General features: G+C 48.7%; 2 protein-coding genes and 1 pseudogene across 4 annotated transcripts in view; 2 read left to right on the forward strand and 1 right to left on the reverse strand.

Moving 5' to 3' along the window:
- Positions 1 to 441: 441 nt before the first annotated feature.
- tedc2 (tubulin epsilon and delta complex 2) overlaps positions 442 to 16,897 on the reverse strand; it is a 130,974-nt gene continuing 114,518 nt past the window's right edge. For all 3 annotated transcript variants that reach the window (XM_086000923.1, XM_086000922.1, XM_086000924.1), the window contains one exon: positions 442 to 3,161. In XM_086000923.1, the coding sequence (XP_085857049.1) occupies positions 3,015 to 3,161 (147 nt within the window). In that variant the 3' untranslated portion in view covers positions 442 to 3,014. The remainder of the gene's footprint in view (positions 3,162 to 16,897) is intronic.
- LOC147110704 (uncharacterized) lies at positions 11,272 to 12,133 on the forward strand. The gene has a single exon (XM_086002270.1). It carries the CDS (start codon positions 11,501 to 11,503, stop codon positions 12,116 to 12,118), a length of 618 nt encoding a protein of 205 aa, XP_085858396.1. The 5' UTR covers positions 11,272 to 11,500; the 3' UTR covers positions 12,119 to 12,133.
- LOC147110705 (syncytin-2-like) lies at positions 12,230 to 14,161 on the forward strand (annotated as a pseudogene).

The following is a 16,897-nucleotide window of genomic DNA, read 5'->3' on the forward strand; positions in this document are numbered from 1 at the left end:
AAACTGCATCTACCATGTGTCTGCCCATTTCACCAATCTGTCTATGTCCTCCTTTTATTAAAATTCAGACAATGGTTGTAAACTGCTCAAGTTTTACACCCTGGATTTATTACATGCCTGAACCCACTGTCGGCTAATATCCAACTTTCACCCCCAGCTTCCCTATTCGACGATAGCAGTCCTCTTTCTCACCCCAGGCTGTCTGGGTTACAGCTTATTCACAGACTTTTAATTAGAAGCAAAAGGGTTACATGTCATATATAATTCAGGTTATCATTGCATACAAGTGATGATTACAGATTTCTACATTTAATTCTTACACACGATTATAAATCCATTACTGATGATTATAAGATATTAAAACAAGTATTCTAAAAATCAACAAATCCATGATGCTGGTCAGTGGTCACTCTCCTTTAGGCACTCACACCATTCAGGAAATAAATTTGATGCTTTTTAATAGTCAGTTTTACAAATCTAAACTCTAAAAAATATAATAATTTTTGATTCAATCAGTAATAAAAGTACAAATATTGTACAGTACAAGGGCACAATACAAAGGATATTGTTGAAAACTTTTGTGCAAATCAATGTGGAGGATGTTATTGCTGGAACAGGGCACTCAGTGCCAGCATCAAATGTCGATTCAGGTATAGTACGGTTACATACAGAGTAAAGTTCCCTCTACCCTGTCCCAGCAACACTCCCAGGGCAGGTCCAGCATGGGTTAGATACAGAGTAAAGCTCCCTCTGCACTGTTCCACCAAACACTCCCAGGGCAGGTACAGCACGGGTTAGATACAGAGTAAAGCTCCCTCTGCACTGTTCCACCAAACACTCCCAGGGCAGGTACAGCACGGGTTAGACACAGAGTAAAGTTCCCTCTGCACTGTTCCACCAAACACTCCCAGGGCAGGTACAGCACGGGTTAGACACAGAGTAAAGCTCCCTCTGCACTGTTCCACCAAACACTCCCAGGGCAGGTACAGCACGGGTTAGATACAGAGTAAAGCTCCCTCTGCACTGTTCCACCAAACACTCCCAGGGCAGGTACAGCACGGGTTAGACACAGAGTAAAGTTCCCTCTACACTGTCCCATCAAACACTCCCAGGGCAGGTACAGCACAGGTTAGATACAGAGTAAAGCTCCCTCTGCACTGTTCCACCAAACACTCCCAGGGCAGGTACAGCACGGGTTAGACACAGAGTAAAGCTCCCTCTGCACTGTTCCACCAAACACTCCCAGGGCAGGTACAGCACGGGTTAGACACAGAGTAAAGCTCCCTCTGCACTGTTCCACCAAACACTCCCAGGGCAGGTACAGCCCAGATTAGATACAGAGTAAAGCTCCCTCTGCACTGTCCCACCAAACACTCCCAGGGCAGGTACAGCATGGGTTAGATACAGAGTAAAGCTCCCTCTGCACTGTTCCACCAAACACTCCCAGGGCAGGTACAGCATGGGTTAGATACAGAGTAAAGCTCCCTCTGCACTGTCCCAGCAACACTCCCAGGGCAGGTCCAGCATGGGTTAGATACAGAGTAAGGCTCCCTCTGCACTGTCCCACCAAACACTCCCAGGGCAGGTCCAGCACGGGTTAGACACAGAGTAAGGCTCCCTCTACACTGTCCCATCAAACACTCCCAGGGCAGGTCCAGCATGGGTTAGATACAGAGTAAAGCTCCCTCTGCACTGTTCCATCAAACACTCCCAGGGCAGGTACAGCATGGGTTAGATACAGAGTAAGGCTCCCTCTGCACTGTCCCACCAAACACTCCCAGGGCAGGTCCAGCACGGGTTAGACACAGAGTAAGGCTCCCTCTGCACTGTCCCATCAAACACTCCCAGGGCAGGTCCAACATGGGTTAGACACAGAGTAAAGCTCCTGCTACACTGTCCCATCAAACACTCCCAGGGCAGGTACAGCATGGGTTAGATACAGAGTAAAGCTCCTGCTACACTGTCCCATCAAACACTCCCAGGGCAGGTACAGCATGGGTTAGATACAGAGTAAAGCTCCTGCTACACTGTCCCATCAAACACTCCCAGGGCAGGTACAGCACGGGTTAGACACAGAGTAAAGCTCCCTCTACACTGTCCCATCAAACACTCCCAGGGCAGGTACAGCACGGGTTAGATACAGAGTAAGGCTCCCTCTGCATTGTTCCACCAAACACTCCCAGGGCAGGTACAGCACGGGTTAGATACAGAGTAAAGTTCCCTCTACACTGTCCCATCAAACACTCCCAGGGCAGGTACAGCACGGGTTAGATACAGAGTAAAGCTCCCTCTGCACTGTCCCACCAAACACTCCCAGGGCAGGTACAGCATGGGTTAGATACAGAGTAAAGCTCCCTCTACACTGTCCCACCAAACACTCCCAGGGCAGGTCCAGCATGGGTTAGACACAGAGTAAGGCTCCCTCTGCACTGTTCCACCAAACACTCCCAGGGCAGGTACAGCACGGGTTAGACACAGAGTAAAGTTCCCTCTACACTGTCCCATCAAACACTCCCAGGGCAGGTACAGCACAGGTTAGATACAGAGTAAAGCTCCCTCTGCACTGTCCCAGCAACACTCCCAGGGCAGGTACAGCCCAGATTAGATACAGAGTAAAGCTCCCTCTACCCTGTCCCAAGCTCCAAAGAGTGCCCTCTGTTGAATGAGTGTAACATTTTTCCATTTCCCATACAAACAATCCACTATCCCTTCTGAGTGAGATTGCTCATTTGGTGCCTATTTGGTAGTTTTGTACAGTAAAAGTGGGTTGAAGTTGACCACACTCATTTTACACAGGATCCCTACAGCCAGCACTGAGAGCAGACTTTCAACACAGCGGGTTTGCTGTTGGTGAATGTTGGTGTTGGAATGCATGATCAGTGTGAAATCCTGTGTGCTGCTCCAGGCCAGTTCAGGTAAAGTTGTTCATATAATGATGTGTTTGAGACGACTTGTGGGACAAAACCTTCTACATTATTGCTGCAGCTGCTGGTTGGCTAGGTCCATTGTTTCAGTCACTCGGGTATATTATCCAGCACTAAGACAGGGAATTGTTCTCCTCCCTCACAGAGTTGGGAGTACACCGCTCGATAAAGGTGGAACAGGGATTGTTCTGGAGGCCCGGAGGAAAATAGAATGGGAAGCAGCTCTTCTGCCATAGCCTGGGGTGGGAGAGAAAAAGGAAGAGTCAGAGAAATTCAGGCCCCCAACCGCACCCTAAACCTCTATATTCACTCTATTATATAACAAATGAAAGGGTGGTCACACGCAGATACACCCACCATCCCGCTTACACCACTACTCACACACTGTTACCCCACTCCTGAACAGTGCTTTCTATTACCTCATTCTTCAAGCCTGAGCCTAGACAGTGAGACACAGCTGGTCATTTCACTGTGGTAAGCATCACAGCTTAACCCACCAGTCTTCTGTTGCCCACTGTACGTCTGCACTCTCTGCAGGAGTCATTGGACAGCAACCAGGAGTGGGAAGTCTGGCTGATTCTCCCCCTCAACAGCCCTGGGACATCTCAGCTGATCGCAGTATCCAACTACCACCCCGCGTGACCGCAGCTAACTCAGCACAGGCCAGGGGTGGGACAGGGACATTGGAAGTGTCTGTGGATCAGTACCACACAGGGCAGTGTACACCCACACGAAATAGGGACAGAATAAAAATACCTCAACTATATTGCTGTTATTGGGATTCGGATGCAAAGATTAGATGCAGCCAGTTTACATGTTTGGTAATTAAAGAAATAAATTGTTCTCTTGTGAACACGGATGACTTCTATTTTCTAACCTGTTCATCTGACACCTGTGGAAATGTACCTTTTTAAAGCTGAATATAGCTACATGTGCCCCTTTTTGACAAACAAAATGGAGTCCCGGTCCTCCCAGAAGCCTCTGCAGAAATGTCCTCTATTCCTTCCTTAAACATGTTAACCTTGGCTAAACACTGAGAACAGTTGCTTATCCGCGTTGTAAACAAAGACCATTTACATGAGTAAAGGGAACCTTACTCAAGCCACCTGGCCAGAGGCTTGACCACCAGATAACAGAAGAAACATACTGTATGAAGTATCTACATTCGAAACAGTACTGATAGTCTTAATTAAATAGTCTAGAATAAATAACTACCCATTGTATTATCAATAGTCTTTCGCTACGCCAGACTTTAGAAATATGTAGAAACTTAGATAAGGATTGAAGAACTCTTTGTCCCTTTGTCTGACTTGGAAGACACATGATGAAACCATAACCTGTTTACTTTACTGTATAAATATGTTATTGATCTGTACTTCTGGAGAGAGTCTCTGCTTAGCCTTTGACTGAGCGGGACGCTCTCCTTGCCGCAAGTAAAAGCTTAATAAAAGAACATCTACCAGAGCTGATCGTTTCAGAGTCTCATTGAGAGTCGAGATTTCGACAGTTACTTCTTGGAGGTTCCACCGAGATCGCTTACTCTCTAGTCTGTGAGTGAACAGATGCCGGCATATTGCCTCTTCAGTGAAGGGCTTAACTGGCCAGAATAAGGTGAGCCTTTTTGCTCACAAAGAGTCTCTTTACTGTTGAACCGCATATGTAATCTGTTGTCCACAGTGGAGGGCAGCACGGTGGCATAGTGGTTAGCACTGTTGCCTCACAGCGCCAGGGACCCGGGTTCGAATCCGGCCTCGGGTGACTGTCTGTGTGGAGTTTGCACATTCTCCCCGTGTTTGCGTGGGTTTCCTCCGGGTGCTCCGGTTTCCTCCCACAGTCCAAAGATGTGCAGGTTAGGTTGATTGGCTATGATAAATTGACCCTTAGTGTTAGGGGGATTAAATACATGGGGTTACAGGGATAGGGTGGGATATGTGTTGGTGTCAGGGTTACGGGGATCGGGTGGGATATGTGTCGGTGCAGGCTCGATGGGTCGAAATGGCCTCTATCTGCACTGTGGGCTTTCTGTGATTTCTGTGATTACTGCGATCTACGAGACTCGAAATCTAAGATCTAAAGTTATTTTTGTTATCATTTCCTTTTCAGCCTATAGGCAGAAGGGATCTGATCCTGAAAATATCCGGTCTTGAAACAGCCCTGGGAGATTTTCATTAGTAGAAGGTAAGAAGAGCGCTATAGAAATCGATCGATTATCCTTGTGTGATCGGATAATTATCCTTGTGTGATAGGATCTAAGACAAGTCTGTGAAGGGACAGGATCCTTGTTTGATAGGATCATAGAGATGAATAAGATTTTTAAAAATAAATTAGGATAAGTTAAGGACTCGGTCTGTAGTGGCGTACAACGCAGACTGAGAATTGACTATTTGTTTAGATAGAGTTTAAGGCTATGATTTGTATACCCGCGTGGATGTTGTTTGTCATAGTTGTCCTTGTTATACTGTTGTGTTCAATACTTTTGTGCGACATTGCAATTGAAGAAACGGGAAGAGTCACTAGGGAAAATTGTGATTCGGAAAAACATTCTTTGATTAAGAAAGGAAACAGTGCCTAATTGATCGACTATGGTTGGTTCGTGTCAACATAGAAACATAGAAGATGGGAGCAGGAGTAGGCCATTCGGCCCTTCGAGCCTGCTCCGCCATTCAATGAGATCATGGCTGATCATCCATATTCAGTACCCTGTCCCTGCCTTCTCCCCATATCCCTTGATCCCTTTAGCCTCAAGAAATATATCCATTTCTTTCTTGAATATATTTAATGAACTGGCCTCCACCACCCTCTGTGGCAGAGAATTCCACAGGTTCACCACTCTCTGGGTGAAGAAATTCCTCCTCATTTCAGTCCTAAATGGCTTACCCCGTATCCTTAGACTATGACCCCTGGTTCTGGACTCCCCGGCCATCAGAAACATCCTTTCTGCATCTAGTCTGTCCAGACCTGACAGAATTTTATAGGTTTCGATGAGATCCCCTCTCAATCTTCTAAACTCCAGTGAGTATAAGCCCAATCGACACAATCTCTCCTCGTACGTCATTCCTGCCATCCCAGGTATCAGCCTGGTGAATCTTCGCTGCACTCCCTCCAGGGCAAGAACGTCCTTCCTCAGGTAAGGTGACCAAAACTGCACACAATACTCAAGGTGCGGTCTCACCAAGGCCCTGTACAACTGCAGCAAGACATCCTTGTTCTTGTACTCGAACCCTCTTGCTACGAAGGCCAACATACCATTTGCCTTCTTAACCGCCTGCTGCACCTGCATGCTTACCTTCAGCGACTGGTGCACAATAACACCCAGGTCTCTTTGCACTTCCCCGTCTCCCAATCTATTGCCATTCAAATAATAATCTGCCTTCCTGTTTTTGCCACCAAAGTGGATAACCTCACATTTATCTACATTATAGTGCATTTGCCATGTTTCTGCCCAATCACCCAACCTGTCCAAATCGTACTGGAGTTTCACGACATCCTCCTCACAGCTTACCCTCCCATCCAGCTTTGTGTCGTCTGCAAATTTGGAGATATTACATCCAATTCCCTTGTCCATAATTGTGAACAGCTGGGGTCCTAGGACCGATCCTTGCGGTACCCCACTAGTCACTGCCTGCCACTCGGAAAACGACCCGTTTATTCCAACTCTTTGCTTTCTGTCCGCCAACCAGTTCTCTATCCAAGTCAATACCTTGCCCCCAATCCCACGTGCCTTAATTTTGCATGCTAATCTCTTATGTGGGACCTTATCGAAAGCCTTCTGAAAGTCCAAATACACCACATCCACTGGTTCTCCCTTATCTATTTTACCAGTTACATCCTGATGCGCTATCAATTACTCATAAAAGACTGAGAGTTAGAAGAGTAACTAAAGGCTTTTATTAACAACAGAATGGAGGTCTGCCTCGAGTGGTCGACCGGTCCAGGATACAAGGGCTGGGGAGCAGTCACCTTTATACTAGGACCTGTGGGAGGAGTCAGCCGAGGCATGTCCAGGCATGTACACAGTGGAATACAAACAGGAATACAAACAGTGGTTTACCACATTCACCCCTTGTTTAAAATTGAGTCCGGCGGGGTGAAGTGTATTAAAAGTTAGTGTATTGGAGTCTCTCCGGAGGTCTTGTCTGCCGCTGTGATCGGCGTGGTGACGGCAGGGGTAGTGAAGCTTCCGGCGTCGAGTCCAGCGTAGGCTGTGGCACAGGCGTGTCGTCCTCGTAGATGTCGAGCGGGTCGCGGGGCCCAGGCCTGCCGTCTGCTGGGGCTGGATATCGGATCGTGGGGGGGGGGTGGTAGTGGGTAGTGGGTTACTGTGGTCCCCGAGGGTGCAAGGTCTCTTATGGAGACTGTGTCCTCCCGCCCGTCCGGGTATGCGATGTAAGCATACTGGGGGTTGGCGTGGAGGAGGTCGACCCTCTCGACCAGGGGGTCCGTTTTATGGGTCCTCACGTGTCTTCTCAGTAGGACCGGCCCTGGGGACGTCAGCCATGGCGGTAGCGATGTCCCTGATGTGGACTTCCTTGGGAAGACAAACATTTTCTCATGAGGGGTGGCGTTAGTGGCAGTGCAGAGCAGTGACCGAATAGAGTGGAGCGCATCGGGGAGCACATCCTGCCAGCGGGAGGTTGGAAGGCCCCTAGACTTTAAGGCTAGCAGGACGGCCTTCCAAACTGTCGCATTTTCTCTTTCCACCTGTCCGTTCCCCCGGGGGTTGTAACTGGTGGTCCTGCTTGTGGCAATACCCCTAGTTAGCAGGTACTGACGGAGTTCGTCGCTCATAAACGATGAGCCCCGGTCGCTATGGATATAGCTGGGGAAGCCGAACAGGGTGAAGAGGTTGTTCAGACATTTAATGACCGTGGCACTGGTCATGTCCGGGCAGGGGAAGGCGAACGGGAAACGGGAGTACTCATCAATAATATTGAGGAAGTACACATTGCGGTCGGAGGAGTGGAGAGGCCCTTTAAAATCAACGCTCAGGCGCTCGAAGGGGCGAGTGGCTTTTATCAGGTGGGCCCTGTCTGGTCTATAAAAGTGTGGTTTGCACTCAGCGCAGACTTGGCAGTTCCTGGTCATGGTCCTGACCTCCTCAATAGAGTAAGGCAGGTTGCGGGCCTTGATGAGGTGGAAGAACCTGGTGACCCCCGGGTGGCAGAGGTCATTGTGGAGGACCCGTAGTCTATCGATCTGCGCGCTGGCGCAGGTGCCACGCGATAGCGCATCCGGGGGTTCATTTAGCTTCCCTGGCCGGTACAAGATCTCGTAGTTGTAGGTGGAAAGTTCGATTCTCCACCTCAAGATCTTGTCATTTTTGATTTTGCCCCTCTGCTTGTTGTTAAACATAAAAGCAACTGAACGCTGGTCAGTGAGCAGGGTAAATCGTTTTCCGGCCAGGTAGTGCCTCCAATGACGCACAGCCTCCACAATCGCCTGGGCCTCCTTCTCAACAGCGGAGTGTCTGGTCTCCGGGCCTTGGAGGGTTCGTGAAAAGAAGGCCACGGGTCTCCCCGCCTGATTGAGGGTAGCGGCCAGGGCAAAGTCGGACGCGTCGCTTTCCACCTGGAAGGGGATGGATTCGTCCACTGCGTGCATGGTGGCTTTGGCAATGTCCTCCTTGATACGGTGGAAGGCTAAGCGGGCCTCTGCCGTCAAGGGAAAAGAGGTGGACTTGATCAGCGGACGGGCCTTGTCCGCATAGTAGGGGACCCACTGGGCGTAATAGGAGAAAAACCCTAGGCACCTCTTCAGGGCCTTGAGGCAGTGGGGCAGTGGAAGTTCCATAAGGGGACGCATCCGGTCGGGGTCGGGGCCGATGACTCCGTGTTCCACAACACAGCCAAGGATGGCGAGGCGGTTTGTGCGGAATATGCACTTCTCCTTGTTATATGTCAGGTTTAGGAGTTGGGCGGTGCGGAGGAATTTTTTGAGGTTTGCGTCATGGTCCTGCAAGTCACGGCCGCAGATGGTCACATTGTCCAGATATGGGAAAGTGGCCTGCAACGCATTTTGATCTACCATCCGGTCCATCTCCCTTTGGAAGACGGAGACCCCGTTGGTGACGCCAAAGGGAACCCTAAGGAAGTGATAGAGGCGGCCGTTTGCCTCAAAGGCAGTGTACTGGCGGTCCTCAGGGCGGATGGGGAGCTGGTGGTATGCTGATTTCAGGTCAATGGTCGAGAAGACGCGGTACTGCGCGATCTGGTTGACCATATCAGCTATACGGGGGAGTGGGTAGGCGTCCAGCAGGGTGTAGCGATTTATTGTCTGGCTGTAGTCGATGACCAGGCGCTGCTTCTCGCCGGTCTTAACGACCACAACCTGGGCTCGCCAGGGGCTGGTGCTGCCCTCAATAATCCCTTCTTTCAGGAGCCGCTCCACTTCGGTTTTAATGAAAACCCTGTCCCCGGCACTGTATCGCCTGCTCTTTGTGGCGATGGGCTTACAGTCGGGGGTGAGGTTAGCAAACAGTGTGGGGGGGGTGACTCTGAGTGTGGAGAGGTTGCACCTGGTGCGCGGCGGGCAATTTGGAAGCTGCTGGCTGCGGACTGTGAGTGGGGGTAGGGGTCCACCGTACGCCATCGTAACACTTTTAAGGTGGCACTGAAAATCTAACCCCAGCAGCAGTAGCAGGAGCACCTGTCACTCCTGACAATGATAATACAAATCAATTCCATGAAGGTCCGGCAGGGAATACACGGAGTCGGACAGAACAAAGGGAACGCAGTGAAAATAATACAGGATCTGATCCTCCACCCGCTCTTATAATGCCAGTGAGACTTTTTCCCAATCCAACTCCAAACGGAGATCCAGTTGGTGCTTATCGACCATGGTCACCAAGTGAGTTAAGAACAATTGTGGAAGGATTTGCAGACCCCAAAACCAGTCTTGAAAAGGCCATAGACCAATTAAAAGTAATCGTCATGTGCCATGAGCCCAGCATATTAGATGGCCAAATTCTGCTAAAAGCACGGTTAAAAGACACCAAATTTGCTGAATTCGAGGCGAAATTCCAAGATTTTAAAACACATCGTGAAACTGTCGGTGCTGCTTCCGGCACCAGACCGCCCAATGACGAATTCTGGGGAAGGTGCTGGGAAGCCTTACACAAGGTGTTCCCAAAGAAAACAAATTGGTCTAAAATTATGGAAACCACACAAAGAAAGGATGAGGATGTTGAGGATTACGTTGAGAGGGTGCGAGAAATTATGAGCCAATGTTCAGGCATGGAAACAGAGGAATTAGATTCCCCCATGCTCAGCACCGTTGTAAACGGACTAGGACCTGAACTCAGGGATCCCTTTAAATGAGTTTGTTTCGGATGGCGACAGGAAACGCTATCCAAGGTTGTTTCTATGTTAAAAGACATACAAGATCGAAATAGAGAAACTAAAAGCAAGGTTACCGTGTTCATGGAGCAAGCAGCTCCAACGGCACCAGCCCCAACAACACCCACCTATTACCCACAATGCGGTAGGGGAAGAGGACGGGGTGGTGGAAGAGGAAATTTTCGGGGTAGAGGCGGTGGAGGTGTAGGACGAGGACAATCCGGTGCCTGTTACAATTGTGGACAGACTGGGCACTGGGCTAAAAATTGCCCATCAAAACAGCAGCAACCAAATTATAACTGGACTCAAGAGGCTGGTAACGGGCCACCTCTTCCACCTCCAGAACCCAATCCGTATGTGACCCCAGCCCGGGTACATGCTAGACCTCAAACTACATTTTCTGTTCAAAATCCATTTGGACCACAAAATCAAAATTCAAATCAATTCGGCCAAGGATTCAATTGTCCGTATAATCAATGACTAGTTGCTCCATATCCAAGTGCTGCAAGTAAACAATTACCCGTTGTTTATTAAATGCCAAGCACATACAGGCCACTTGGATGAGGTAGCACTTGGAAATGCCAGAGCTGACAATGCAGCTAAATCAGCAGCTCTGTCAGACAAAGGGGAACAAGTATCAGTGTTCCCAGTAAGGGAAAATAATTCCACAGATCAACTGCCCACTATTAATGATGTGCTGGCCTTTCAGTCACAGGCCAGTACAGATGAGGTATTAACTTGGGCAAGGGATCAATGTTGTAAAACTCAAGAGGGAATATGAATTTACCATGACGGCCGCATGGTGGCACCCAAATCCTTACTTCCATGGATTGCCTGATGTGTTCATACATTCACACATGCGGGCAAAGGGGGGATGGCAGATTATATTTTGGCAACTTGGTATGCACCAGGTAATACGACAATTGCAAAACAAATTTGTGAAAATTGTGTTACCTGTCAGACAATGAATCCGGGTAAGACGGAAAAGGTAAAACCTGCCTCCCACCCAAACCCAAATCCATTTACAAATGGATTTTATTGAATTACCTATGTGTATGGGATTTAAATATGTATTAGTTATTGTAGATGTGTTTTCTAGATGGATTGAAGCTTTTCCTTGTAAAAAGGCCGATGCCACTACTGTTGCTAAATATTTGTTGAAAGAAATTGTGCCGCGCTTCGGAATTTGTTAAACTTTCAAGTGATAATGGGTCTCATTTCACTGGAACTGTTATAAAAGAAATGTGTAAAGCCTTACAGATTAACCAACATTTTCATTGCAGTTATCATCCACAATCAGCTGGACTTGTTGAGAGATATAATGGAATGCTTAAAAATAAACTGGCGAAACTATGCAATGACACTGGACTAAAATGGGTAGAACTGCTGCCTTTAGCCTTGATGGTAATGCGATCTGCAACTAACAGAACAACAGGCCTGTCACCGCATGAGATAGTTATGGGACGTCCCCAACGGCTACCTTTTACAGCACCGTTTACTGCAAAACAAATGGACATCCATAAAATGGAAGAAAATATGTTAAATTATTGTATTGCACTAACCAAATGTATTTCCAGCTTTCATTCACAGGTAAAAGCTCAAGTCGAACCAGCAGAAGGGAAGTACTATAACCTGGAGCCCGGAGAATTTGTTTACATCAAGATTTTTAAACGAAAAAGCAGTCTACAACCCAGATTTGTAGGACCATACCAGGTTTTGCTGACAACTAAGACTGCAATCAAGATAAAAGAAAGACCAACATGGATCCACGTGTCCCATTGCAAAAAAGCACCCGATCCGGAGGAAAAGGAGAAGGAACCAGAGGGAGAGAAAAAGATTTCCACAGACTATGAGGACTGACAGTACTATGCTTAACAGGATTATGCTTTGTGTTACTGATAGCACCAGAGGTACAGACACGTGAACAAAGGGAACTACATATAAATGAATTCATGGCACTGAGTCCTGAGTATGCACAAGAAAGATTTATCCAACTGTTGGGTATGTGCACATGTGCCCATTCACTCGAAAGGAGGCATCCCTCTAAAACCCATTCCCTTTAACGAATCAGAAATGGCTGAGTGGATAATCAGTCAGAACGATACGTGCTGTAATACTTCCCAGAAAAGGCACACATCCTATAGGGGCACTACTAGTACAGAGGATTGGAGGCCGGAATGGGAATCAACAGGCTATAATCTCACTGCCTTCCAGGGGTGGTACCAACCCAAATATAATCGGACTCGGCAGCCCCCATTCCTAGTTCTTACTAATACCTCAGGTATAGGGGCCCCAATAGATAAAATATGTTTAGTAAGGAACATAGCAGGGGGCGAGAACGTGGGTAAAAGCAAATGCGCCCAGAATTTTACCATAACTCGACCCCACAACTGGCGCGATGTGGGTCAGTTTAACATGACAAATGTCCATAATAAGACGAGTGGGGGTACCTGGACAGGTTCCAACCCTATGATGACAAAGAAGAAGTTGCAATTCACTTCTTATAATGGAACCTATTTTATCTGTGGTCATAAGGCCTACCCCTGGTTACCACAATCATGGACGGGATCCTGTTACTTAGGATATGTGATACCCTTTATTAGAACAACAAAGACCCTGAGGGACACCTATGAAAGCCATCGACCTAAACGGGATTTGACATGGTTGAATGGAATATTCAAGGTAATGATACCACCCTATGGGACAATGTCAAACGAGTGGGAAATATGGGAACTGGCTAAATTAGTAGAATCAGTAGCCAACGCAACCTCACAAACCTTCGAAAGGGTAAATGACGAAATGGTAGCCATTCGGACAGTGGCTCTCCAAAATCGTATGGCCCTAGATTAGCTCCTAGCCAAGGAAGGAGGGACATGCGCTTTGATTGGTGAGGAATGCTGTACATACATCCCGGATCACTCAGAAAAGATCAGCAGTCTGGCAGAACTTATTAGAGAGAAGGTAATAGAGTACAAACAAATTACTGGCCTAGGCGGTACCACTTTGTGGGGTTGGGCATCCGGATGGCTAGGATCCCAGGGAAAATCCCTGGTACAGGGCCTGATCATATTCTTGCTGATAATCTTTTCCCTATGCCTTCTGTTTGTATCAATCAAGTGCTGCTGTGTCAGAGTGGGAAAAACAGTGTTACCAACAGCAACCACTACTAAGGTTATGGTAGCAACAACTACTGAAGGATTCTGCGCGGAAATGGAAATACTGTAGAAAGACTAAGCAGGATTGGAATGGATTAAGTTGTCCTTGTGAAGGACAAAAGGGGGGAATGTGGAAATGTACCTTTTTAAAGCTGAATATAGCTACATGTGCCCCTTTTTGACAAACAAAATGGAGTCCCGGTCCTCCCAGAAGCCTCTGCAGAAATGTCCTCTATTCCTTCCTTAAACATGTTAACCTTGACTAAACACTGTTTACAACGCAGATAAGCAACTGTTCTCAAAGACCATTTACATGAGTAAAGGGAACCTTACTCAAGCCACCTGGCCAGAGGCTTGACCACCAGATAACAGAAGAAACATACTGTATGAAGTATCTACATTCGAAACAGTACTGATAGTCTTAATTAAATAGTCTAGAATAAATAACTACCCATTGTATTATCAATAGTCTTTCGCTACGCCAGACTTTAGAAATATGTAGAAACTTAGATAAGGATTGAAGAACTCTTTGTCCCTTTGTCTGACTTGGAAGACACATGATGAAACCATAACCTGTTTACTTCACTGTATAAATATGTTATTGATCTGTACTTCTGGTGAGAGTCTCTGCTTAGCCTTTGACTGAGCGGGACGCTCTCCTTGCCGCAAGTAAAAGCTTAATAAAAGAACATCTACCGGAGCTGATCATTTCAGAGTCTCATTGAGAGTCGAGATTTCGACACACCGTAAACCAAACATCACTAAAAGTGGGAACACAACCTATCCAATCAAATGAGGAAGGGGCCATACTCAAAGTGGCACCCCCCATACTCCAGGGATAAATCCATCGGAACAGCAAAGTACCAGGAAGTGGATTTTTTTCTTGTTCCATGTGATCCCCATCCCTTTTGTATTAATCCGCAATGTGAAAATAAACAAATAATCCAGAGTGAAACAGAACCAAAACTCAGCTGACCATCCACTCTAGGACATGGCAGCCATTCCTCAATAGCACACTGATGCGCTATCAATTACTCATAAAAGACTGAGAGTTAAGAGAGTAACTAAAGGCTTTTATTAACAAAAGAATGAAGGTCTGCCTCGAGTGGTCGACCGGTCCAGAATACAAAGGGGGCTGGGGAGCAGTCACCTTTATACTAGGACTTGTGGGAGGAGTCAGCTGAGGCATGTCCAGGCATGTACACAGTGGAATACAAACAGTGGTTTACCACATTCACCCCTTGTTTAAAATTGAGTCCGGCGGGGTGAAGTGTATTAAAAGTTAGTGTATTGGAGTCTCTCCGGAGGTCTTGTCTGCCGCTGTGATCGGCGTGGCGACGGCAGGGGTAGTGGAGCTTCCGGCGTCGAGTCCTGCGTAGGCTGTGGCACAGGCGTGTCGTCCTCGTAGATGTCGAGCGGGTCGCTGGGCCCAGGCCTGCCGTCTGCTGGGGCTGGATATCGGATCGTGGTGGGGGGGGGGGGGGGGGGGGGGGGGGGTGGTAGTGAGTAGTGGGTTACTGCGGCCCCCGAGGGTGCAAGGTCTCTTATGGAGACTGTGTCCTCCCGCCCGTCCGGGTATGCAATGTAAGCATACTGGGGGTTGGCGTGGAGGAGGTCGACCCTCTCGACCAGGGGGTCCGTTTTATGGGTCCTCACGTGCCTTCTCAGTAGGACCGGCCCTGGGGACGTCAGCCATGGCGGTAGCGATGTCCCCGATGTGGACTTCCTTGGGAAGACAAACATTTTCTCATGAGGGGTGGCGTTAGTGGCAGTGCAGAGCAGTGACCGAATAGAGTGGAGCGCATCGGGGAGCACATCCTGCCAGCGGGAGGTTGGAAGGCCCCTAGACTTTAAGGCTAGCAGGGCGGCCTTCCAAACTGTCGCATTTTCTCTTTCCACCTGTCCGTTCCCCCGGGGGTTGTAACTGGTGGTCCTGCTTGTGGCAATACCCCTAGTTAGCAGGTACTGACGGAGTTCGTCGCTCATAAACGATGAGCCCCGGTCGCTATGGATATAGCTGGGGAAACCGAACAGGGTGAAGAGGTCGTTCAGACATTTAATGACCGTGGCACTGGTCATGTCCGGGCAGGGGATGGCGAACGGGAAACGGGAGTACTCATCAATAATATTGAGGAAGTACACATTGCGGTCGGAGGAGGGGAGAGGCCCTTTAAAATCAACGCTCAGGCGCTCGAAGGGGCGAGTGGCTTTTATCAGGTGGGCCCTGTCTGGTCTATAAAAGTGCGGTTTGCACTCAGCGCAGACTTGGCAGTTCCTGGTCATGATCCTGACCTCCTCAATAGAGTAAGGCAGGTTGCGGGCCTTGATGAAGTGGAAGAACCTGGTGAACCCGGGTGGCAGAGGTCATTGTGGAGGGCCCGCAGTCTATCGATCTGCGCGCTGGCGCAGGTGCCACGCGATAGCGCATCCGGGGGTTCATTGAGCTTCCCGGGTCGGTACAAGATCTCGTAATTGTAGGTGGAAAGTTCGATTCTCCACCTCAAGATCTTGTCATTTTTGATTTTGCCCCTCTGCTTGTTGTTAAACATGAAAGCAACTGAACGTTGGTCAGTGAGCAGGGTAAATCGTTTTCCGGCCAGGTAGTGCCTCCAATGACGCACAGCCTCCACAATCGCCTGGGCCTCCTTCTCAACAGCGGAGTGTCTGGTCTCCGGGCCTTGGAGGGTTCGTGAAAAGAAGGCCACGGGTCTCCCCGCCTGATTGAGGGTAGCGGCCAGGGCAAAGTCGGACGCGTCGCTTTCCACCTGGAAGGGGATGGATACGTCCACTGCGTGCATGGTGGCTTTGGCAATGTCTTCCTTGATACGGTGGAAGGCTAAGCGGGCCTCTGCCGTCAAGGGAAAAGAGGTGGACTTGATCAGCGGATGGGCCTTGTCCGCATAGTAGGGGACCCACTGGGCATAATAGGAGAAAAACCCTAGGCACCTCTTCAGGGCCTTGAGGCAGTGGGGCAGTGGGAGTTCCATAAGGGGACGCATCCGGTCGGGGTCGGGGCCGATGACTCCGTGTTCCACAACACAGCCAAGGATGGCGAGGCGGTTTGTGCGGAATATGCACTTCTCCTTGTTATATGTCAGGTTCAGGAGTTGGGCGGTGCGGAGGAATTTTTCGAGGTTTGCGTCATGGTCCTGCAAGTCACGGCCGCAGATGGTCACATTGTCCAGATATGGGAAAGTGGCCTGCAACGCATTTTGATCTGCCATCCGGTCCATCTCCCTTTGGAAGACGGAGACCCCGTTGGTGACGCCAAAGGGAACCCTAAGGAAGTGATAGAGGCGGCCGTTTGCCTCAAAGGCGGTATACTGGCAGTCCTCAGGGCGGATAGGGAGCTGGTGGTACGCTGATTTCAGGTCAATGGTCGAGAAGACGCGGTACTGCGCGATCTGGTTGACCATATCAGCTATGCGGGGGAGTGGGTAGGCGTCCAGCAGGGTGTAGCGATTTATTGTCTGGCTGTAGTCGA

Source organism: Somniosus microcephalus, chromosome 11 (assembly GCF_052327205.1).
Source record: "Somniosus microcephalus isolate GS21.2 chromosome 11, FLI_Smic_1.0, whole genome shotgun sequence".
NCBI lineage: Eukaryota > Metazoa > Chordata > Chondrichthyes > Squaliformes > Somniosidae > Somniosus > Somniosus microcephalus.

Coding starts and splice junctions, on each gene's coding strand:
- LOC147110704 (XM_086002270.1), top strand. CDS start 11,501: ATGTGTAAAGCCTTACAGATTAACCAACATTTTCATTGCAGTTATCAT.